The sequence below is a fragment of the Gallinula chloropus genome, assembly GCF_964237585.1.
Source record: "Gallinula chloropus genome assembly, chromosome: 5".
In the NCBI taxonomy this organism is placed as follows: Eukaryota; Metazoa; Chordata; class Aves; order Gruiformes; family Rallidae; genus Gallinula; species Gallinula chloropus.
In genome coordinates this window covers 70,182,685-70,207,578 of record NC_140090.1, presented here as the reverse complement: position 1 = coordinate 70,207,578, position 24,894 = coordinate 70,182,685, and the positions used below count along the sequence as shown (strand labels likewise).

Sequence of the window (24,894 nt, the reverse complement as noted above, 5' to 3'; positions counted from 1 at the left end):
AAATACATTCAAATCACCTTTTAGATCAGCCCCAAGCTTAAAATCAGCCTCATTCCTTCTCAGTCATTCTCACAGGCATTCATCTTGTGCTTCCCTATCAATCCACTGCCACTACTAGTTTCAAAAAATATTTGTCTAGGTTTGCATTTTCTGCAAGATCCCAAAGAGATGTCACGAAAAGGCAGACCACAGTTCAAAAAAAGGGTCCAACATCTTCCTTTCCAGAAAGGAGAGCTAGCCAAGTCTATCAAGCAAGGGAAGGAGAAGAAATAGGATGAATCTGATAGAAAAGTATAGGGTTGACTGCCTCTCAGTGCTTCCATATAAGAAATTTGAAGTTAAATAAAGCAAAAGAAAGAACCCAGGTGATCCTTCCCTCAACTATCCTTCTGAGAATTACCTGATGGCAACATTTACGTAGAGCAGCTGTTTGTAAGTGCTCTCTAACAGTAACATTTGTATATCATTCCACAAAGACATGTCAAAATATTTATAATACCTGTAACATGCCTTTTTGCTGACCTTTCTCAGTCTGGTTTGGTATTTATCATGGAAAGATTTTCTGAAATGATTGATGTATTTGGATATTGTTTGTGTAACCAGACTAGCAGGTGTTACGTCGTTTGCAGAAGGACAGGAACAAAGGGAGAATTTAGGATTTCCATGGTGCAAGAAACTTGTGCTATTTAAAATCATTCGGTCCTCCAAGAGAAGTCTAGACACATTACAGCCTGGTTTTGGTGCCAAATTGAACACGCTCTCTAGGGATGACTACTGGTAACTGGAAAGAGAATGACCTTCTAATATAATATCAAGGAAAGCAACTGTGTATCTCTGTTGTCAGAGCTCAGCTGAGATATCAGACTGCTCTGTTATGCTGTGGGTCCACCACAACTTTAAAAAGTAAAAGGCAACCTTCCCACACTGCATAGTTTTATTTCTTGGGAGTGCCACAAAGAGCTAGATGAGTTTTCAGCCATGGCAGCCATTGGGTGTGAACATACAGTGATCCCTCAGGAAATACTCATTGTGTCCCATGTCATATAGCTCAGTATTGATCCTACCAATAAAAGGCATTGCAGAAACTTGTCAGCTGCCCCAGGTGTGTCCCTTGAGACTAGAGGAAATAAAAGTCCAAGTGACCATTGCAGAAGCAATACAGGCTTCTTCAGATTAATTTCTCTATTATCCTTATGGTTTACTATGATTCATGACTGTTTGGTTTTGTCCCCAGTTATTCAGCTCGGTGGAGTTTGGCAGAAGATGGCTGCTGCTACATGAGGGAGTTGCACCAAACAGATTCTACTGGTAAGAGCTAAAACCTCTTCCCTGTTTCCTAGACATAGGCACAGAAATGTTGAAATGGGGGCTGGAAGGCAACCTGGCTGAGTGCAGTCTGCACAGCTGATTTGTTGAGATTAAATTAGAACTAGTATGAAAAGGGTATTATTCCTTCTGTTACGTGTTTATACAGCACTTGAAAATAAAGTCTTTGATTTAAAGATGATGCACAACTGAAATATACCGAATAATAGTCTGAAGAATGCATTGATTTGATAGGGGAGAGTTCTGCAATTTCCCGTGAAACATTTTGAGTTTGAATACAAATCTGTTTAGCATAATTTTTTGCTTTTGCAATAATGCAAAGAGGATATCAGTCTGGTCCTGCTAGCAGTGAGGGCCAAAGGCTGAAGTCTTGGAGTCTTGGAGGATACTAGCATTTCTGCCCACAGTGGGCATCCTCCAGTGGTTGGTGTTGATAGTAACGGCTGTTAGACATACTTCAGTCCTTGAAAGGGAGCAAGTTAATGACCATTGAACTAGGCACATAAGTTCTTCGTTATGAGCTTAAGTCACTTGGCACTATTGCTTATGAGCAGCAGTGCCAAATTTCCAGTCACATTTCAAGCTGCATGAGTCAGACACGTGTGAGTTCCTCTTGCCAAATCTTTGAATGTCAGTCAGTTACAGTGATGGCAGAATGTTTGCAAGCCTGATGCCACAGTTACCTTAAAGAATTATCATAGCTCTTTGTCAGTGATGCAAACTTAAGTCTTTGCTGCATTAATTTATGCTATACAAGTTGTATCTGAATTCACTTAGGACCATAGCCTTGCATGGTTCTGATGGAATTTGAGTAGTTCACAATTTTAGTATATGGAGTGTCTGTAATGGAAGATTTGGCTTCAGATTCAAATATCTGTAGTGGCCACAACCACTGAAAAATAACCTCTGGGTGTATGTCCAAATTTTATGTTGTAGTTCTTAAATACTAGTAAATTTCTTTGTATTTTGAGTCTCCTCACCTTCAGTTTTAGTCATCAAGGACTTGCCCAGTGATTCTGGTGTGCTGACTCTCTTCTCATGATTCTGATTGCAGGCAGATCTCTTTGCACTTGCTTTCCATAGCAATGATTTGCTAGCCAGTGTGAAGATCTGTAACCACACTTACAGTAAAATACTTATCTGAAACACCTCTGTACTGTCACACAAGAGTAATTAGTATAACTTTGACTTACGTGGAAAAGAAAGGTGAGGAACGAAGGAGATGCTGGACTGTTTTCCTGAAAATATTGTTGTCATAATCTAAATCAAAGATAAGTTTAGGGTCTTTATATTTTGGCTTACTCATCTTCCTGCTTACACTTGTGTAAGTCTGCAAAACTTCTCATCAGCTCTCTGTGGAGGTAATAGTTCACCTGTGAGAAGAACTTGTGTCATGTCTTGTGAATCTGGCCTTTAAAAGAGAAACTTTAGATAAAATAGCCATCTTGAAATCAGGAGGAACTGAAGCAGATGATTAAAATGAGATCCCTGTGGTAGCTTATGAACTATAAGTTTATGCCAAAACCAGCGGTCTTTAGACATATCAAGATTCAAGAGTGGTTCCATCAAATATTTTCTTTTAATTTATGAAAGAAGCAAGAGTTTTAGGTCAAATTTACTTCCAAAGTTGAATTTGTATTTGGTCTGCAAAGAATATAGCAGAGATTTTGTTTGCTGCTCCTTCTATTTTAATCCTTTCTCAGAATCTGTGTTAGCTGAAGCTTTTGCAAACAAAATTCCATTTTTAACTTAAACTTATTTTTGTCTGAGTGCCTGTATAGGCAGGCACATATATATTTGTATCAGTCCTATTTCTTTCCTACAGAACTCCTAACAGGGTTTCAGAATGTCAGATGCAAACAGCCTCACACATCTCTAGTTTTTTTCTGGCCTAATAAAAGCAGAAAGTCCTAGAAATCTGGGAACTCAGTCTTTGAGACATCCAACAAATTGTCATCACTGGAGAGGGTCAGAGAGCTGGAAAGAATGTCCCTGTTCCTGGATCCCTGTGTCCTGTAGTGCACTCCAAACCTTTTGAAGTTTCCTATCACTACTTACAGTAGTGGTTTATTGTGAATTGAACTGATGGATGCCTACAATAAGAATAATGATGAAAATGATCTTTTTCCCTTTCCATGGAGCTCAAATTTTGAAGGCCTCTTAGAACCTAACAAATAAGAGAACTCAGGCTTGGAGGTTCAAAGGCAAAGAATAAGTTGAAAAGATGAAAAGATGTTCCAACCACCCATCTAATTCCCTACAGCCATAAACAAAACATGAAACCGCAAGCCTGGATTTTCACCTTGAACAAAATGTCCTTTGCATAACATACCTCAGTGTAAGCTAGACTGTACTTCTGCTATCAAAAGTTAACATAATGTAAGTTGTGAAGACAGTGTTGCATCTTAATCTGTCATATTTATTAGATCATCACCTTGGGGAAAAATACCAAATTGTTACAAGCAATTATATGGACCATGTCACTCTTCAAAACCATCCTTAGTAGAAAATAGAGCTGGGCACGTGTAGTTGAGAAAACGTATGCTGCAGAGAGCAACACTGTCTTTTCTATGCATTTCTATTTCTGTGCAGCAAAGTATCTGAGGAAAAAAATAGGCCCTGAAGTGCTGAATCGGAAGGAGCAGCACCCTTTGCACTGAGACCATGGTCACTGCTGATTCCCTATGCAAGAAAAGCAAAAGACAACTGGGATGTAAGAGGGTGCAGATGTACAGTTGAAATCCAAATTTATGCAACACCATCTTTATAGCCAGTGCTGTTGTACAGGTTGGGTAGAGCCTTGCTCAGTGCCCTGTAGCTTATCTGTTGATTTTGTTTAAAATTTTTTAATTAACATTTTGGCTTGGAAACAGGCAGTCTAATTGACCTGAAAAGTCAGAAGACTGAAAAGTCAGAAATTAATAGTGAAGGAAAATATCCTGAAGTCACAGCTTTTCAAGGAAAGCAGTCTGTGGGGTTACTCTCTCCTGCTCCTGATGCTTTCTCTAACCAAATGGCCTTGAAGGGATCAACCAGGACACAGCTGTGTTGTGCAGGGTATGAGGGCTGTAGTATTTGTGGAGAATGAGGGCTATATTCTGATATTTAAGGAAGGCTGAGGGGTTGCTTTAGTACAGACTACTTCTAGGACTATCTAAACTTGGACTTTTCTAAAATCAGGAAGATACGAAGCATATTTAGCATCAGGCATTCTTGAGGCTGCATTTACTTAACACTTCTTTTGACAAGGAGGAACATCTGGAAAACTGTAAAGACTGTAAAACAGATTCCTGTGGTTGATGAAAACAAAAATGCATTTTCCTGATTGTTCATTGAAAGTTTAATTGCCATTTATTTTGTCATGAGGTCTTGTAAATAGTTTGTGGGTCATTTGAAGTATTGTGAATAAACCATTGAGCTCACTAGCTTTAGTTTTGAGAAGAATCTGTCTGCAAATGCTATCAGAGAAACTGTAGTGTCTTTTACAGCTGCATTTCTTATATTGGTTTCCAAGATAATTTTCTTTTTTATTCACTTATTTTTGGCTTCCAAGTGAAACATCCCCTCCTACTACTACCCCACTGAAATTTAAGCCCCCGAAGAACAACATTAAAACAATCTGCTGATACCTACTGCATAACTGAGAAAACACTCCATGTAGAGACAATGCAGCTTCTTGTAGCTCATATGTATTTTGTATTCTTGTATCTTCTGTTTCATTAAGAGGAGTCATTAACATGAAAATGAAATCTTTGTTTACTCAGAGCTCCTCTGTTCCTTAGTTTCATTCTTTTACCTGTGGCTCTAAATGAGGCCCTGACATCCACACTTTTGCTAAAAAAAATTGTAATGTTACTCTTTGGAGGAAGATATCAGAAGGGGGATGAGTAGATTAACTCAAACTTTAAAATGAGGTGTGACTGGAATTTTCTTACCTTAAAAAAAAGGGGGAGGAAAAAGGGATGTGTAATTCTCTACCTCCTTGAAAGGTGGTTGTAAGGATATGAGCTGGGCAGGCTTTAGTGATGGGCTACTGTAAAACTGACACGTCTAATAATTGTTATAACTTGGGTATTTTATTGCATATGTGTTTGCATAATCTTGGTATGTGAGAGTGGTATACTGAGGAAAGTGTAATCCACTCAGATACTCAACTGTGTATGTCTGATGGAAACATAAAAGAATCCACAAGGCATACAGCCCCAAGGCACTGCAGTTCTGCACTGTATCAACAATTTTCATGTTGTTTATTATTTCTCTGGCAGGTTCTTGAGATTTTACTGTTAAATGTACCGTGACAGAAAAATGCATGAAAGTTATCAAGGTGCTTAGTAATTCTGGAACTGTGCTCTATAAAAATGCCCTAATTACTAGGACGGAATATTCTAAGCAATATTAGTTCAGCAGGGTAATACAGAAACAGCAAGTTAATATACATGGATTATTGCTGATAGCTCAATGTTTCCTAATGTAGTTGGCATTAGGGGAAGAGCATGCGATAGACGCTGGTTAGAAGACTTGGATAAATGCTTTATCTAAATACTTCTGAGTTTATTTTTGTGATACTTGGTGATTTTCAGCAGACATTTCTAGGGTGGAATTTTGCTGGTAATGATGCAGTTTTGTAGCGAATACAAATGTGAACGCAGTTGGCAAATCAGTCATATTGGGAAATACTTTTTTCTTGCTTTTTTTAAAGTTGTACAGTTACATCACAGAGTCACAGAATGCCAGAGCAGCAGGGGTTGGAAGGGACCTCTGGAGATCAGCTAGTCCAACCCCCTGCTAAAGCAGGATCACCTAGAGCAGGTGGCACAGGATTGTGTCCAGGCGTGTCTTGAATATCTCCAGAGAAGGAGACTCTGCAACCTCTCTGGGCAGCCTGTGCCAGTGCGCTGTCACCTCAGAATAAAGAGGTGAGACCTTATAGCAGCTGGCCTGGTAGCAGTATATTGAGGAGGAAGCAGAGCATGTGTGTGCATGTGCATAATTATATAGCAGCATATACTGGAAGCAGTACCTAATCGGGTCTACAAGAAAGCTGGAGAGGGACTGTCGACAAGAACATGTAGCGGTAGGATAAGGGATGACAGTTTTAAACTTTAAGAGGGTAGATTTATATTATGTATGAAGAAGAAATTCTTCACTAAGAGGGTGATGAGACACTTGCCTGGTTAAGTCGTGAGTGCCTCATCCTTGGAAATTTTAAAGGTTCGTATGGGTGGATGGGGCTTTGAACAACCAGGTGTAGGGAAAGATGTCTGTGGTAGGGGTTCAGACTAGATGAACAGTGGGATCATGTGTCCATGATGGTAATAATTCCCTGGAAAAATTACAGTCGCTGTGCCAGTTAAAAGATGCTGCTACATCTCCACTCTGACTTGTTTTTTTCTGAGTATGAGAAGAAAGTGTATGTAAACGTTGTAAAAAGCCACCCACCAACCTTACCCCTCAAACAATACGAAGATATGCACACACAGAAAGGGAGAAAAAGATAAACTGGGAAGTAGCTGGGAGGATAGATGAGTAGATAAGGCTGTATTTGTGTTTCTTTTCTGAGCAGTGGCAAAGACAATTAATCTTCAGAGTAGAATTATAGAATATATATCTTTTATTTTCCAGAGAAGTCTAGGGAGTGTATTTTGAAAGCTCTGACTGTGCTCATCAGAAGAGCTGAAAATTGAGGGAGGAAAAAGGTGTCAAAGCCGTGTTAAAACCTTCAATATATTCAAGCAGTTGGAGTAAGCCAGAAAAACTGTCCCAGGGTTCTTGTCAGATCTTGGCTTGGTGAGATCTGCATGCCCACCCATGTGGGCTGAGGCAACTTAAATGCCATGGTATCTGGGCTGCTTACAAATGATGCTGTGTATTCCTGAACAAGACCTTTTAATCACTGCAGGACAACTGCTGGAGGCTGACAAGGAAGAAGCCAATCAAAGGGCATTGTGAGAATCTGTCCAGAATCTGTCTGGGGGGCACATCCTATGAGGAGCAGCTGAGGGAGCTGGGGCTGTTTAGCTTGGAGAAGAGGAGGCTGAGGGGGGAGACCTTATCACCACCTACAACTATCTGAAGGGAGGTTGTAGAGAGGTAGGTGATGGTCTCTTCACCTGAATAACAGGAGATAGAACAAGGGGAAATTGCATGAAGCTGTGCCAGGGCAGGGACAGATTGGACATTAGAAAAAAAAAAATTACTGAAAGAGTTGTCAGGGCCTGGAACAGGCTGCCCAGGGAGGGGGTTGAGTCATCTTCCCTGAATGTGTTCAAAAAAAGGGTAGATGAGGTACTGAAGAATATGGTTTAGCTTAGGATGGGAATGGTTGGACTTGATGATCTTCAAAGGTCTTTTCCAACCTTGTGTTTCTGTGATTCTGTGAAAATTATGCTTGATCTAATGCAGAAACTATACCTGATGAATTAAAGTATACTAGAGATGTAATTAAAAATATATGAATTTCATAGCTTAAATATGGTGAGGATGGGCAGATGCTAGAGGGACACGTGATAGAGGGACGCATGACAGTTTTCAGAAGATCTGAATTAAGCAGCTGACTAATGAGGAATAGCAAGAGTAGTGAATTTTGCTTGTTTTACATATTTTTTCTTTTCTTTTTTTTTTTTTTTCCTGAATGGAACACAACACATTTGCTTCCAGTTGAAGTTTGTCTTTGGGAGAAAGTCAGACTGAAGGTCCGAGACTCTATTACACAAGCTGCTATTACCTTGCTAATATTTTTAGGCAGCTTCATGGCTGCCAGCCTAAAGATAGAGATGAGCTGCAGACAAGCAATACTGCCAGGGACCAGAGTGAAGAGCTAATCTGCAACTGTGCCTTTCCTTGGCCCTTACCATGCTACCACTGCTAACATTACTGGTGGTGAGTAACAGACTCATGACAGCACTTTGTCACTATTCAGTGCCTCTGGCATTTACTGTTTTCTTACCAGGAAGGTCAGTGTTGCATTCTGCCCAGCCAGTGGAAGGAAGTGTATGCTCACTTGGCAGTGTTCACTAAAGATCCCACTGGCTTTTCAATGGATTTAGTAAAAACCTCTGCTTACAGTTCTCAGACAGCTGGACTCTGATGTAGCTCAATCTTTTAGGTTCAAATGAAGGCTGAAATCTCTCAGATTTATCTTGGGAATTAGGATTTTATTCCTGTCTGGCTTCCAGAGATAGAAACTTGCCAGCCCCATGAGGGTCAGCAAGGAGAGAAAAAAAAGATATGCAGCAGTTTCTTTCTGTTGCTGTTAAAAACTCATTTAAATTCTTTGGATTTATGATGTTTTAGCTCTTAAGAAACTGAGATCTAAAATACATATCTTTCTTCCCCGGACAAGGATGAGAAAATTTGCCAAAGTCACACAGCAGTGGTTGATAGCTCTTTGGTCCTCTGTGTCTATAATAACCAGATCCTCTGGTCCCAGTAGTCTCTTCAGAGAACTTGTTACTCATAATCAAATCAAGATTTTTCAGAGCAAAGGAGAACTCAGTCACAAATCCTTAGTTTCATAGAGTTCTAACATGTGAGAGAAAAAATGTTCTCAATCCTGTTTGATTATCCTGCTGACTCTAAAGATGGGAGTAAAATAGTAACTTCAGCGTTCTCCTAAAAGTCATAACTGCATAGAATCTTGACCTTTTACCTGACTGTGTCCTTTTCCTCCACTTAGAGTCTTGTCCTCCAGCTGTAAGGTTCACCTGAATAAGCCTTCTGGACACAAGAGGTCTGAGTCTGATCGGTGCATATGTTGATGTGTTTTGGTTTTCCCAATTCAACTGATTTATCTTAAAAAAAAACATCTAGAGATACTTTATAAATGAGTGCAGACTCCCACGAGCTTCAACTTGTCTCCCATCACCCACTTCCCCTCATGAAAGATTTGCAGAAGTAGGCAGGCATCCGTACACCAGGTTCAAAATCTTGATTTGAGAGTTACACAGGACCCTGGGACATGCCAGTCTTTGACGGTCATTGGGCTAATAATAATAAGCTGATTTCTCTGTGGACCTGTAAAAGGGAGCCCTTGAGAGGGTGAAGCAGTTGCATAGTAGTGGATTTGTCAGGATGGTTCCACTGTTATTTTCTGTTGTATGTTTAATGAGCAGCATACCGTGTTACCAGAGTTGACTTGACACTCCTGCTGTAAATGACTTCCTGGCCTCCTCCAGAGCATACTGACTGGAGCACAGCACTACAAGGTGCCAGAAATATGCATCTTAACACAGTGGGAATCAGTGATCCTATTAGACTGTAGCAGCAGAGAAGCATTAAATCAGGTAGGTTTGTTCCATTATATCAGGGAGCTGAGTTCAGAGGCTGTAACTAGAGGGTACCTTCCTCCATCTGTTTTAGCCAGTATGATGTGTTAAGTTTCCTGTGATGTCTGGAAGAGAGACATAGGTTAGGAGAACTAACTAATCTAATCCTGGTAACTGAATTTTTCCTACTTACTTTAGTTCCTTGTTTTAAGATATTCTTTCCACCCAGCATTACCAGCAATAGATACCTACCTCCCTCCCTGACAATTCATGTCTATCCATTTTGGAGTTTTAGCCAAGTTCCCTCTCTGGAGCTTCCCACTGAGAGAGCTGTAGTGTTACTGCTTCAGGGGAGAAGGCCTAGTTTGCTGGTGTCCTTAAAGCTGTGAGGTATGTGGACATCATGGGGTAGACAGCTGTGGATAATCCCATTCTAGGGTTGTAAAAAACGTTGGTGAGAGTGGAAGCAACTCCCCATGGCTTGGAAATCACACAAATCACAGAAATCACAGAATTATCACCCCTGCCCCTGTTTACCTACTCATTTAGGTCAGTGTCAGCAGCAATAGCCACCTGTTTTCCTGGGTCCATGGAGAGTGGCACAACTAGAAATTGTGCTTTACTCACTGCACTGTGATTTTCCATCAGTTCTAGAGAAAAGGTGACCAAATGAGTAAAGCACAGCATGGGATGGATTTAGCCCAGTGACTGCCAGTAGAATTGCACAAAATTATAACATTTAATCTAATTGGACAATGCAGGAAAGAACAGTGCGGAGATGCAGCAGGAGAAGTCTGATTAGATTATTGTCAAGGGAAATTTATTGGCCAGATACACATAAATCAGCACTTCATTTCTTTATATCTCAATTTTGGCCCTTTGTTTCTAAAACATGCCAAGCGAATATGGTTAAGAGATGTTAAAGCTAGAAAGCAATCTTTAATGTATGTTCCAGGAATAGTAAAATCTGTACAATTTCACATAATAGGGACTGAACTTAAGAAACCACAAGAATTTTCCCCCCACAGTAAACTCCCTGGGGCAGATTCACTGATCTCTGCAAAAAAAAAAAGGAACAGGGAGTATCTGCAAAGTCTTTATGGGGTCAATATAGTAGTAAAAGAAAAAGGGAGCCTGGAGGACTCTTGAGCTCTATTTTTGTCTCTGCCACATAACAACGGTGTGATCTTGGCCAAATCAATGAGGTCTCTGTGCTCTTGACTAATCAGTGGAGTTTCTCTATAAAGCTGAGAACAAAATTTTTCCTCAAGCCTTATTTCTAACTTGGTCTGCTGGACTTGTACTTTTCCATAGGTCTTGAACAAATCAGTAGCATGCAGGGAAGGTTACTTAAAGGTTGATTGTCAAGTACTTTTGTGTCTTTGGACAAAAAGCTCCCTGTTCAGTGCTACATGTTACTATTTTTATGAATAGCAATTAGGATTTAGAGTGTTAGAGAAGCATCAGTGGAACCAAAAAATTGAGGCTACTGAGGACTCCATGAACGTCATTCGCTGTTGTTTTCATTCTGTCTTTAAAAACAAAAACCTGCCATTCACTAAGTTGGAATAAGCTGTCAGTTTTTTAACATCAAGTGGCAGGATGTGTCCCAGAGGCAATGGGGGAGCTGGTTTTCCACTGGCAAGATTTACGATAAGGGATTCGCATGAGTGCTGAGGCTAAAGGAAGATAAATCCCCAAAGGCAAATTCTACCAATAATTGAATTACAAAGCCATTATCATGTGCCGAACAGAACAACTTTATAGCTCTATTGTGACAGGATAAAGCTTGTTAGAATATTTATGTTCATAGGACAACTTTGGCATCAGGATCCCTGAGAGTATGTTCTCTCTTCTACCTTTCTGCTGCAGCTAATTAGTCTTTCTATGTAGTGCACTATATGTAGAGATGGAGGTGTGATCAAATTTGGACTGGGAAGAAGGAATGCTGAAGGTCAGGAGACATCTCAGAATAAATAGCATCTTAAACATGAAGTCATCTGCAGAATTCAAATGGAATCTAATGTCCAGAAAGAGAGTCAAGACAGGTTCCAGGAAGGGAGAGAGAGGGATCACAGAAGCAAATGATTGGTTTTAATGACGTGAGGTCAAACTAGGTTTTCTAAGTGGTGTGTCACTTTTCTGTTTGGTGTATTGCATTGCAGCCAGTTCTAAACCACTCTGATTCAGTGCTGATAAGCCCAAATTGTCCAGAAACTGTGTGGATCTCATTCCACCCACCTCAGTGGAGTCATGCTGTTACCTGTCTTTTGCCATCCTTTGCTGCATGAACGAATCATACCTGTTTCCGCCACAAAGAAAGTGAGGGATATTCATAAGAGTCCTGATTCTGCACTCGTTCATTTCTTCTGATGTGAGAAAGCCTCATAACACCTCTGTCCACATGTAAAGAATGAACAATATTCTCACTGGTTCTGTCTGTTCTTCCAGCCTTTCATTCTGGACCATTTGCATTGAATATTCTGTAAAATAACATTGCTTTTTATTGCTTAGCTTAAAAGACCTTTGTTCTTGGCTGCTGTGAGCATGTATGCTACAAGGAATGCATGTGAAAAGTTTGCCATCGAGTTTCTTGTGCATGTAGTCCCAGATATGGTGTGACTGTGTCTGAAGTCAAGTATCCAAACCAAAGGCACCCAAAGCTACTTTCCATAATGCACAGGCCCTTGAGATGGAGCCCTTATTGTCTGCTGCTTTGAGTTCTTTGTTTATGAAAAATGGTAGTTTGAAATTAAGTACACCAAGTGGAAACTTTTGCTATCTTTACAATAGTGCCTTTTTGCAGTTCTGAGTGGTCTGACTGCATTGCAAACCTCATCTGTTCCCAGCATCTATAAACAATTGTTTTTGTCCCTGGAAGAGAAAAAAGATAGAAGAGGTGGAAACCCCAGGATAACAGGGTCTCTATTGAATTTCCTTGGCTCAGAAGAGCTGACAGGCCAAGAAAGCCAAGGTTTTAGAAATCTTTCAGACTGAGAGATGGCAAGGGGTTGGTCACTACAGAAATATGCCAACTAGCCTTTGCTGTGCAGTGGGCAGTGCCAGGCTGCTTTTGTTTAGTTCAGCCTAGTTCTAAACCAAAGGATGATTCAGGGTCTTTTCCCCGTGCTGCTTCTCACGGTGTATGTAGAATCTGCATTCAGAGCAATTACAGCGCTGCAGCCACTGATATCGATTTGTGAAGCTCTAAGTGCTGATGACTACTTAGCAGGCTTGATGGTGATTAAAATTTTAGGAAGTGACTTTGTAACAGGACTGTGGGGGTCCTACATTTTTCATAATGTGAGCATCTTCTCAGTAAAGGCAGCGGGGTCACTGCCTTGCGCTCCCCGTGGCTTCTTAAATCCTCATTTTCCCAAAAAGATTTTTTTTTCTCTTTTCCTTTTCCTTTTTTAAAAACATCCAGACAATTATCCCAACAAAACACAAAAAGCTAATCGCAAAAATACAATAGGCACCGTTCAGCAGAAAGCGTTACAAGCACATCCCTGGTGTACTGAAGTTTCAGGGAGTATTACAGAGAGCCTGAGATTAAAGGGATGGACAAAGGGCATGCTGGCATTTTACTATGAAATGAAAATGTAGACTGTGACAAGAAGAAAAGTTTGTGGATATATGAGTGATTCGTCTTTGAGAACAGAGGCTGAAAAGGAAGAATAGAATCAAGAAATATGAGAAGAAAGTGCTGCTGGCCTAGCTAACAAAAGTTGCTCAGAATAGGGCATAGCAAAGTTTTTGGACTGCTGTTTATTTTTAGAGAAAGTTCTGAGAGAAATCAGTTACTGAGGGGGTCCCATAGTGTTGTTCATCTGTAACCCTGCTCTTTGCAGGGTCCTTGGTTTTTAAGCTGTTGAATGTGCAGTGTTTTCCTTGTTTAGCTTGTAAATTGTACATTGACCAGGTTGCATTGACTGTGTGCAGAAAAGATAATGAAGTAGAGCAGGAAGTTGTATCAAGTTAGAAACCCTGAATTTGAAGATTTGGTATTATTTAAGGCAAAGACAGCATGGAGTTTCCTTCTTCCATGTATGAAGTTTGTATTTATTTATCACTCTAGTTTTGGTATTAAAACCCTTCAAATCTGGTAATCAGTCAGGACTGGAATTTCTTTGATCTCAGTCAGGTTTATTAATTTTGTTTCATATTAACATCATGGGCTCAACACTGTTACTTACTAATACTCAGGCTCATAGGATTACATTGTCCTCCTCAGCTTCTAAGGATGATAATTTTTCCCCCAACCAAATGAAAATGACAAGAAAATAGTGTAGCTACATGCTTGGTAGTGCTGTGATAGACCTGATGACATAACAAAAATTGAAGATTTTTGATGTATATATTATAGTTCCTAACACCTTGTTCCCAATAAAATTCTTGAAGAACTGCTTGTCCCATACACGTAGAAGGTTATATCTATCTTTGTACAGAGTACATGTTCTCAGGTGCAGTGCAACCAAAATCATGGTATTTATCTCCTGTATATACTCATTGTGGTCAATATTGCATTTCTGGATTTCTTCGCAGGCTTTTACATGCCATGTAGTAAATAATAAAGCTGAGATAAGCAGTATAAAACATTAGCCTCTTAGAATGCAGCCCAAAACATTCTTTCCCCTTTACTTACAGTCTATAGTTTATCTGTAATTCATGTTTTTAAACCTAGGTAATAAGCAAATTTCAGGTCTGTTGTGACTTTTCAGGTCTGCTTTGGAACTTTTATGTGATCATATGGGGACATTTGTAACATAGGTATCCAGACATCTTCTAGTCAATGGAGAGAAACAGCTCTTTCTAGGGTAAAGTTTGTCTTCTCATGAAATCATATATAACACTGTTCAGATGAACCACAGCATGAAACTGCCTGCAAAGAGAGTTGGGTGTGATTAGCTCAGAGTTAAATATCTATAGTATTTAACTGGGTAAGATGAATATTACTTTATGTGCCTTTTCAGGTGGTATGAAGGGATATATAGAGAAATATCACAGGGCTACCATTGAACAAGACAGCATGATAAAAGAAAGCAGGACATCAAAACAATTCTGGTCAATAAGCTCTCAGCAGACTCCAGATGGGAGTGGCGTGTTTCTGGCTGTCAGCTGTGTACAGCTAATACTGATTTGAACAGATATGTATTTGTATTTTGTCTGTCCTTGCAACTGATAGTTCATGTTATCATTTAATACTATGGGCCTGACACCGACCTTGCACTGTCAGAAGTAAATTAAGGCTATTATATATCAAAGCAGTGGAACATGTATTTTCTAAGGTAGGAAGAAAGATCTAGCAGACAGGAAGACCTGGATATGGTTCTTGCCTCTACCTCAGATGTCCTGTTTGACTTTAGGAACTCCCTTAGCTTCTCTGGGCCTTAGTTTTCTTCTTCATTTGTCATCACATTTCTAATTTGCAGGGCTTAGGAGATATCAAAAGGAAAGCAGCCCTTGAGTAGATGAATAATGTTTATCACCAGTCATGTTTCAGCTATCCTTGTACTGTGTAGCCTTGGGACAATTGATGGCTTAATTCTCCCTTGAGTTGAAGCTTCTGTAGTTCCAATACTGGCTGTTGTAATGTGAAACTAAGTAATATGCAGGTCACTATAGCTGTAGCCTTCTAACTTTCTGGTGAGTCCAGATATTTATACACAGCTCTTAAGACACTTGATTGATGTAAATTATGGTTCATATCACAAGTGAAAACAACAGTGACAATCATGTCCCATCAATCAGTGAAATGTCTCATTCTGAATTAGCTGTCTTTGCCTGAGATGATGCAGTAGAGGTGTTTCTTGCAGTCAAAATAGAGCTGTGAGGAGGAAACTCATGATGTACCTGACTGTAGACTCACAGTCATAACTAGGGCAACAAGTTCTTTGCTGTATGAATACCATTGTTGCGTGTCTCTGAAGAGACAAAGTGTTCAAATCAGTGGAATATAACCCTTTTTATTTTGGAGAGTTCACATCCCCATGGGGCTGCCTGAGGTCAGCAGGAGAAATGCACTGACAAAGCTGTACTGTGTCTTCTGCAATAGCCCTCTTCCAGGTGGACTTAAAGCTTATTTGAATAGACAACAGAAAGGAGATATGCCAAACAGCAAGATTAGTCCTTTCATTTTTTAAGAACTGTCACTGGCATCTATTTATTTTTAACTGAATTGTAACTATCAGACCCAGCATTTTGGCCCCCAAATCTGCTGATGATAGCAGGTAAAGAAAAAAGTGCTCTAGGAAGGTACTCTCTTCCCACCCACTTGGTGTCAATTATCTGGAAGCAAGGATTTTAAATGGAAGTTGAATGTTTAGGAGAAAAAGACCTTGCCATACATGCTACTAAAAATGGAGAAGAGGTGAAAGGAATGCTGGCTCAGAGTCTTTTCTGAAACTTGCAGTACCTGGCGAAGGAGAAAAAAAATCCAACCCTTTTCTAGCTAGAGAATTATTACAGATTTTGTCAAACAAAACTCAGGATTAATCAGGACACAAATAGTCTTGTTATTGTTAACATTTTTATAATGGTTATTAGTTAATGCGCATGATGATTAAGGGCTGGAGCTGCCTCTGATTGCAGTCGGCAAGAACTGAATTAAGGTCTAAATCACTGTTTGAACCTCACTTTTGATTTCCTGAGAAATAATGAGGCCTTGAACAGAACAGCATCTAATTTGTCTATCACTGGAAAATGAATGTTTCTCTTCCCTCGTGCATCTATTAACTTGGAGGTCAGGCAGCTAACAAGAAACTGGTTGTTTAACCCTTAGCCTTAATCTAGGTTTATTACTTGGATGTTAGGACCAAGACCAGAAATAAGGCTGGTTGTCAGAGATGCTGCTGTACAATGGCACTGACACATACTTGCAGCCAATGTTGACATAGTTCAGACTGTCCATCAACCCCCTGGCCATTTGGACTGTCCCAAAGAGTTGTCGAGGCCAGCAGTGAAGGTCCAGGGGAACCTCAACAATAGAAGCAAAACTTGGGTCCATAAACCCCTTATTTGCAGTGTTTCATCTCTTTATGTTGTTGCTTGTTAATTCAGATTGAACAAACAGTCACTTTTTTGAGTCAATCTGACATTTCTTTTATTAATGGAACACTGTTTATGTTAGATCAGAAATGATAAAATGTCTCAGGATGAAATGGGTTTTAAAAATTTCTTAATTAATGAGGGGAATATTGATCATTAGGAGTGTCAATTAAGCAAATGTGCATAAAATGTCCAATATAAAGGAACAGCTATAATTAGTATGCTGGCAAACACTATTATCCCATCAATTAAAATCTTCTGTATCCCACCCAGAACTGAAATGCATCTTTCTGATCAAAACAAGAGACACATCAAAATGTCAGGCATCAATGAGAAGAGAAACAAGTCCCCAGGGGAAAGAAGTAAAGGGGGTAAAAGGGTCAGAAATAAAGAACTCATAAGTACAATGGCATTGAGTTGATAAAATAGGAACATTTTCTTTCAAATTTTCAAGTTCATTTTAGGGAAAACTCCAAGTTTTCAAAATTATTAGCTCTTACTTGTGAGTATGAGTTTAGGTCCAGCTAAGCAGGATCTCCTGTGGAATTAATACTTCAGACATTCATGGTATCTGTTGTTTTTAATGCCTTTGTATCAATCTGTCTTACAGGTCTATGATGGGGTCCGGTAGAGAGCCAGACCTTGTTCACCTGGAGGCAAAGACAGTGGATGGTCGTAAGTATATCAGCTTCCAAATATTGTAGTATTCTGGACAGCCCATATGTTCTTCTAACCACACAATATCATGATGGAAATCTGATTTATCTTGAATGATTCACTTAGTTAAGATTAGAGGTTTGGCCGTACCAAAGTAGGCCTGTCAGAAGTCTTTTAACCAAAGCAAAAAAGTTGTGGTTAACAGGCTGTGAAAGGAGCCAAGAACATGGTAAGGAAGACTAGGACATAAAAAATAATGGAGTTAGTACATACGGCACTTTTATTTCTTCCTACATGATTTTTGTTGATGGAAACGTGGTATTGGAGAGAAGTCCCTGGGTCGCAGACTCTAGCTGCTGTTGTTGTTTCACATAGTGCATAATATCACCTTGTTCATTTACAGCTTTGCAGTTTTAACAGACATGGGATACTCTGCCTTAGGTACTACCTTTGAAAATATCTCATTTCTCTTACATTAGAAACCTTCTAATGACTGGCCTAAGTGTATTCTTCACTGTTATTGCTTGTCCTGTCATTGTCCTTCACTTTCATCAGCTTCTCTCCCTCCCTGCTTTGCCTCTTGAGGTACTTTACTCCATTCTAGTAGCCACCTTTACCTGCAACTCCAAAATATTCTCCTAATTGGCTGTAAATTCTCTCAGGCACCCTAAGCCACCTGCTGGCCTTTTCTCCTCCCACCCATGCTACTTCAAGGTTTGTCTTTGAGCTCCACTGCTTTTGCAGATCTTCCTCCATGGATTTCTTTTCCACAACACTGGATTGCCTCAGGCAGGTATCATACCAAAAGACTGGCTGCCATAGATCTCCTCATTGTAATTCCATATTGTTTCCTCTGTAAATAGCAGCTTTGCTGCAACACAAGAAGCAGATATTTACTTTTGCAATATATAAGTATTAATGATTCAGTCAATTAATTCTTCTAAAAATTGATAAAATTCTCCTCTGAATTGTACCCCTACAAGCGCTGGTGTTACTTAAAATTTGTGTTTTGTCATTGGAATCTTAAAAATGATCTGAGAAGGTAACTGGAAGGTAACTGGGGTTTTTAATTCACTGAAGTTTAATATGAAAAGTAGTTTTTGGAAGATGAATTTTGAAAATAAAGTTGTGATAGAAGCCATAAAGTTTTAAAGGTCTTTCCATTTTAAGATATACAAGATTAGTAAAAGTGAAGGAATATATTATCTCTTTCTTATCACTTGTGATCTCTGATTATTATTTCTCATCTCGATTTCACTTACCTGAACATGGTGGCAAGGCTGGGAACATGAGGCTTTCTATATATCAGGATGTGCTAAATGAGAATGAAATATTCTAACAAGACAGTGTCTATTTCAACACAAAATATTACTGTTATAAGGCATTAAGAATTTGAGGTCTTTGAGATGGCACACCACAACTGATATTTAAGGAGCTATATTCTGGTGATGCTTTTGAGGGATGTTCAGCTCACAGTAGGAAGAGAAAGTGCCCTGGTCCAAGTGCCTTGAAAGCTCTTGTTTGAGTCCTTAGTCTGTAACAGGAACATTTAGCACAGCTATAGCTTGTTTCTGCAAAAGTCTTTTTGAGTGCTTAACAAATTAGTAAGCTTTATTACAACTTTTAAGGTGGAAACCAAAAAAACATATAGTTGAAAGTTGCCTCACAGAGGAGTCAGACGTGTTAATAAAGAAATGTGGAACAAGTTATAGCTTCTTGGTTGAGCTCTAGTAACTGGCACTTCTATTGCCTTAGTTGTAAGGCAACACAACTTAAGGGTTTTTTTATTTACAAAACAGTGTTAGGCAGTGACAGCACTATTCCAGTGAACATAACAGTAGTATCAAACTTTCAGCTAGTGGTGACCCTTCTTGAAAACCAGTCATTTGGATGAAACTTCTCATCATGAGTCAGGAGGGCCCCAGCTCAGCATATTGGCAATAAGAGAAAAGGTGTTGGACTTTCAGTAGGTGCATGCTCTGTTTTGCCTGTTGTTGCAGGGATTGTTGGGCTCTGTCAGAGGACTGTGGTGGTAGCTGGAAGCAGTAACCTTGGACCATGCCCCAGCATTCTTTTTTTTTTTTGCACATTTGACACTTGGTAGCACTTCAGGTCACAGAAATTTCAGACTGAAATAGGATAAGAGTGCACATGACCCATTACTCTAGTTACCATGACCAACTTGACATATTCATATATTCTCTTGGCTACTAAAGCCATCTTCTAAGTAGTAAATCAGTCTCCTTTTCCTGGGTGAAATAACCATGATCCTTCTCCTATGGATGAATGAACCTTTCTCCTCTGGAATGAAGCATGTGTGCCACTGCCAGTAGGGTGATTGGATAAGGCATACTGAAGTAAGAAAGGTATATATTTTTCAAGCTGAGGGTAATTTATATATAATTTTTCTTGGAGCTTTTTGTGTGTGTGTGTTTTTTTTAAATGTTCTTGCATTTACTTATTTACGCTTTGTTTGGAATATCTCTTTTGAGAGTTAACCAAGTGGAAAAATTCAATAAAGGGATTAAATTTGCAAAGGTAGACTTACCAAAACAAGGCAGGGAGAAAGAAGGAAAGAACGGGGAGTAGTGTGGAAACAACCACACAATCTGTACAATGAAACGAAAGATCCTGAAGTGGAAATATAAAGGCCTAGCAAAAAAACTGATGAACTCAGTACTAATAAAAAAAAAAGTCCACCCAATTCTTGTGCTGGTGTCTTTTTCACCAAAAGCTGAGTAGTACAACTCCAGCTTTAGATGAGAAGTAGTAGAAATTTCAGCAAAGGATGGTGTTAGCTCATCTCCCTGTCAGAATTGTTTGAGAACATCTATCAACAACAACCTTAGTATTGGGCTTTCCCTCCTAGAACACCAATAACTCTCTATCTCTGCTCCCTGATTATGTTCTGTCTGTGCATTTTATTTATTGTGTTTATATACATAATGTAAAAGGTTTACAAGGACCAAAATAGGAGTCTCTTAGCAGGCATAAATTGGTATAGCTTTAGTGGCATGTTGATTTATACTTGCTGAAGATCCAGCTAAGTGCTGTAACTGAGTGCACGTTCCCTACTTCTTTTTTTTTTCCCTTGGGATCCAGAAAAATCTGAACTCCCTTCTGAACAGTGTTTTATAAAGCTAGGGTGCAGATAGTGATGAACAAATAAGTACATGCTGTGCAGTTTAGTTGTAGTGATGGAGGCAGGTTTGCAGGGCCATTTATATTTTCAAATCTGTTGTGTAAATTTTGGAGAGCCCCAGGCAAATTTTCATCTGGTCAAATGTGATGGTTTTATTTATATTTTAAAGGCTTTAGGCCCAATCTGGGTCAAACTGGGACTGAAAGCACAGTGGTAAAACTGATTTTTCTGGTTGGAAGAGGTTCATGTGAACCTTGTCTCACATTTCCATTTGTACGCCTGGGTGTCCCTGGTGTTCCACTTTGATTTTGGAACAGGATCAAAGGCAAGCCAGCAAAGTCAGCAGGAGTTGTGATTTCTTTCAATTTTTTTTTTTTTGCCTGGTTTCAGGTCAACACCTCAGTAAGACAATTAATCCCCTATGGATCTTATCCACATGATAAGATTCTTTTTGTTATGCTCACCACCACAGTCCGCAGGCAGAGTGACTGGTGAAAGTTAAATCTAAGTTTGCTGAAAGGTATCTTGAAGTGCAACTTAATGACGTGTGAGGTTGAGGTTTGTCAAGAATATACAATTCCTTGAAAGATCTTTAATTAATGGGCTTCTATGATTTGAGCTGGGGAGGGTTGTCCCAGTAAGGCCTGATTTGAGGTAACTAACATGGGAGATAATTTTTATTCAGGTGATGCCTACTGAGGAAACCAGACTGTTGGTGAGAATTAGAAAGATGGATTTCTACAAGGCGCTTGGAGACAACTGGGTACTCACTGAGAATGGCAAAGCTGACTTAGAGGATGTTTAAATAACAGCTTCTATAGGTGCAAATCAAGAAAACTGATACATTTATGAGATATACTTTTACTTATGTAAATAGATGCCCATCAACTTTGAGTATAGTTTTTAATTTATGGGATTTTTTAAATTTTTTAAGTGTGGATGAAAGAAGCAAGGGGGTTTTCTAATGTGCTGGCAAAAATTTAGAATGCTCCTGAAATTTAAATTTTGTTTCCTTTGTTTTCTTTTACTGTCCTGATTTACACAGCAACCTTTCTTATTAGGTAATTTAGGTGTTGCTGTGATTGCAGGTGAGACCAAAGCCTCACCTGAGGTCAGCAGGCATGCTCTGCTTGCTTGTCAACAGGGACTGAGTGTCTGGCCAGCAATGTCTAAATCACAAAATTTTGCCTGGACTTTAATTTCTGTTTTCACATAACATTGCTAGAAAGAACAAAATAAACACTGTTGCAGAAAAAAATGAGTAGGCAACCTAGTCTATGAGTCTTTTGCTAACATAAAGTGGGGAAATAATTCCCATAGTACCTTAAAACTGTGTGATAATTATTTTTTTTCCTGATCAAGATTAGTGTTTTTTCCTGATCATGATTAGTATTTGTCCTGAAGAACGACACCTGTTAGGTGCTCGACTTATATCCTTATGCCAGAAATGGCAAAGAGTATACTTCCCCATGTAAAGAAAGATTTCTGACTCTGATATACAATGAAGAAAGAGTAGCAGCAGGATAAAAACAGATTTTTGAGTAGTCAGTAAATGGAATGGCTTCATTTCACTGATCTTCATTAGTGGTTAATTGTTTTGCATTTGCTAAGTCCTGGAGAGTTGTGAATATATTCCCATACCATGAATGTTTCATAAATCGACATTCAGGGTAGATGGACATGGAAAACAAACAGTCATTTTTGTGTGTTTCTTAAAAGGAGTAGAAAGATTAAAGTATGGGAGAATGTTTAATTAGATTGCAGAACTCATTGCCCTGGGAGGTTGTGGATGTACTGAGCTACCAAGGCACCTAGATAAATTCTTACAACATTTTCTAGGCTTCTGTTATTAGTCATTGCTGGAGAGGAGTTTACAGGCCTGGGTCTTTCAGTGAGATATGTTACTGCCATGTTCTTATGGTCCATTAGTTACAGCATGCAAGTCGTCCTTCAAAAGCAGAAGCTATCCCTAATATCTAAGATGCTCTGTAATGAACAGAGATACTCCATAGTAAATCCGGAAGACAATCAAGTCCTACATTATGTGGATGCTCTTCTCATAAACTCCTGATATGCCCTTAGTGGATTTACATTCCTCAGTGAATTAAAGGCAAGAAAAATAAAAATTATACCTTTGCAGTGAATACAGTGGATATTTTCTCTGACTCTCCTTGTGATCAGATAAGGTTTTCAAAAGACACACATGCAAGCTTAGACTAGAAAGCAGTGGGTATTACGGTTTGATATGTCATCCAAAATAATACTTGGCAACAAAGACAGTGTCCAGAAGAAAGCCCTACTCTGCTTTAGGAAGGGATTTGAAATTCTCCACTAACTGAGCCAAGAAATCGCTCTGGGACAGGCTAGATGCATTTCCCTTGAGAATGTATTAACATGGAGCTCAAGCTAAAGATAAAGACTAAAATTGGGGTTCCCCTGGCTCTTAACTTTTGCTGTGTGTTAGGATTTGCAATTCTTTTTCCCCTTTGAAACCGATTAGATTTTGTCAGAGGCTTCCCTTACAAGATGTCTCCTCCATTCTTGTGTTCTGTGACTTTTCTTGCTTCCTCTTTAGAAATAGCTGCCATTCCCTGAGAAGAATCCTACTCTAGGTGTCTAAACCTGTCAAAATCAAAGTGTCTGGGGGTGTAAGAGCTGGGATTTGCTATGTTCTTCTCTCCAGGCACAGCATGACTTTGTTGTTGTATATTAAAAACAGCAGCTGTTGTTGGAGGTGAGGGTTCTGGAAATGAAAAGCATAATGTCCTAATTACCTATGGCAGGGAAAACATCTGTGTGGGAAAACTAATGAAATTAATTCTGGAGCTTAGCAACTGAATACATTAATTGACATTAATTAATGCTAAATTACAAAGCTCTTCCAATGGAGTCACATAAAATGTCCACGAGAATCAAATGCCAAAGCAAAATCCTTGACTTAATGTAAGCACAGCAAAACTTCCCTTAGGAAAAAAGAAGGATCTGGGCACTGCAAGAAGTCTGCTTTTCCTTCTTTCTGTCTCCCATAGCAGAGGGAGTTTTTCTTGGTGTGCACATCTCAGGGTTTGGCTGTTTGGGAGATTAGCTTAAGCAATTTTGGTGCTCTGCCCTTTACTGCAGTTATTACTGGCATTTCAGAATTGAAGCCATGGAGAATTGCACTGTAAAAGTTCACAGGAATTGCCTTAGTAAATCTTCATCAGTGGTACAATCACTGCTGCACAGGCTCCTGTGATCACAGCAGAAATACACATAGTCCCCATTCCTTCCTTAAAACAGGATCAAAAAAACTTCAGTCACCTGCAATGTGTGTGAACCTGGCCTGCTCTTTAAAGTCTCATGGGAGGAGATTCCTTATAATCCACTTTGCAGCATTCATCCTGTTACTTCCCTGTGCTCTGAGGTTAGGTAAACTGTTTGCATGGGAAATAAGATGGCACTGCAGTGTCCTCTTAATGTCTTCCGGCTGGTATGCCTGTGGAAGTACAAGGAAAAAATGGGTGGGTGGGTAAAAAAGGAAACAATGTGGGAAACAGGCTGGACCGGGCTCTGAACAACCTGATCTAGTTGAAGATGTCCCTGCTCATTGCAGGGGATGTGGACTAGATGATCTATAAATGTCCCTTCCCACCCAAACTATTCTATGATTGTATGAATGTGGGGACTGGTATGGGGTGAGGGGTTGTTCTTCATAATACAATGGATTGAATTAAAAAGGAGGAGCGGGAATTGGTTGTGTTGCAGGTGAAGAGATACATGTCTGTTCTCTATCTTATGACAAGGAGGGGACATGCTGCACCACACGGTACCTCTTGGGTGGTAGTGAAGGCTTTGGTCCCCTTGTCCCTCTCCTTCCTGGGAGCAGAGGGACAGAGGGCTGAACAGCTCTGAAAGGGAACTTTCCTGAGCTCACTGGAAGGAGCAGGCTGGGAGTTATGTCGTTCCCTGCCCTCTCGTGGCTAATGTGGAAAAAATCATGTCCTTCCGAAGGGAAATACGTTTCGCTCATGCTGTATTAATTAATGGTTTGCAGCAGGTTGCAAAAGCAAAAAGTGTTATAAACTGCAGTGACTAATAATACTTAGCACTTTCTATATTCCAAGAACTCTGCAAATGCCAGGGTAAAATCATCCCTCATCAAACTTTCCTGAAAGTTCATTACCCTGCATGTCTGTTTCAAGCAGAAGTCAACAGCCCTTAGAAGCAAGGAAAGAAATGCCAACTGATAGATTTTAATTAAAACCGAGATTAAATATGAGGTGGTAAAAATCCAGCTATTTCTATTTCAGTGTAAAATTCTACTTCTCTGATCAGAAGGTGGTAATTATATCAAACAAGGGGCTGCGCTTCTCCACCAAGGAAAATGATTAGAAGTAGTTCTAACTTTAAATGCCATGTAGTGTTTCTGTCATAGAAGTGCTAATGCTAAAATGCCAAAAGTCCTTCTTCCTGCAAGTC

At 39.5% G+C, this 24,894-nt stretch overlaps 1 protein-coding gene across 1 annotated transcript in view; it reads left to right on the top strand.

Moving 5' to 3' along the window:
- LOC311192494 (VPS10 domain-containing receptor SorCS1-like) overlaps positions 1–24,894 on the top strand; it is a gene marked incomplete at both ends in the record, with an annotated part of 294,792 nt that overhangs the window by 192,085 nt on the left and 77,813 nt on the right. Inside the window, 2 exons of the mRNA XM_084264978.1 lie at positions 1,235–1,308; positions 17,248–17,312. Coding sequence (XP_084121104.1) covers positions 1,235–1,308; positions 17,248–17,312 — 139 coding nt within the window. The remainder of the gene's footprint in view (positions 1–1,234; positions 1,309–17,247; positions 17,313–24,894) is intronic.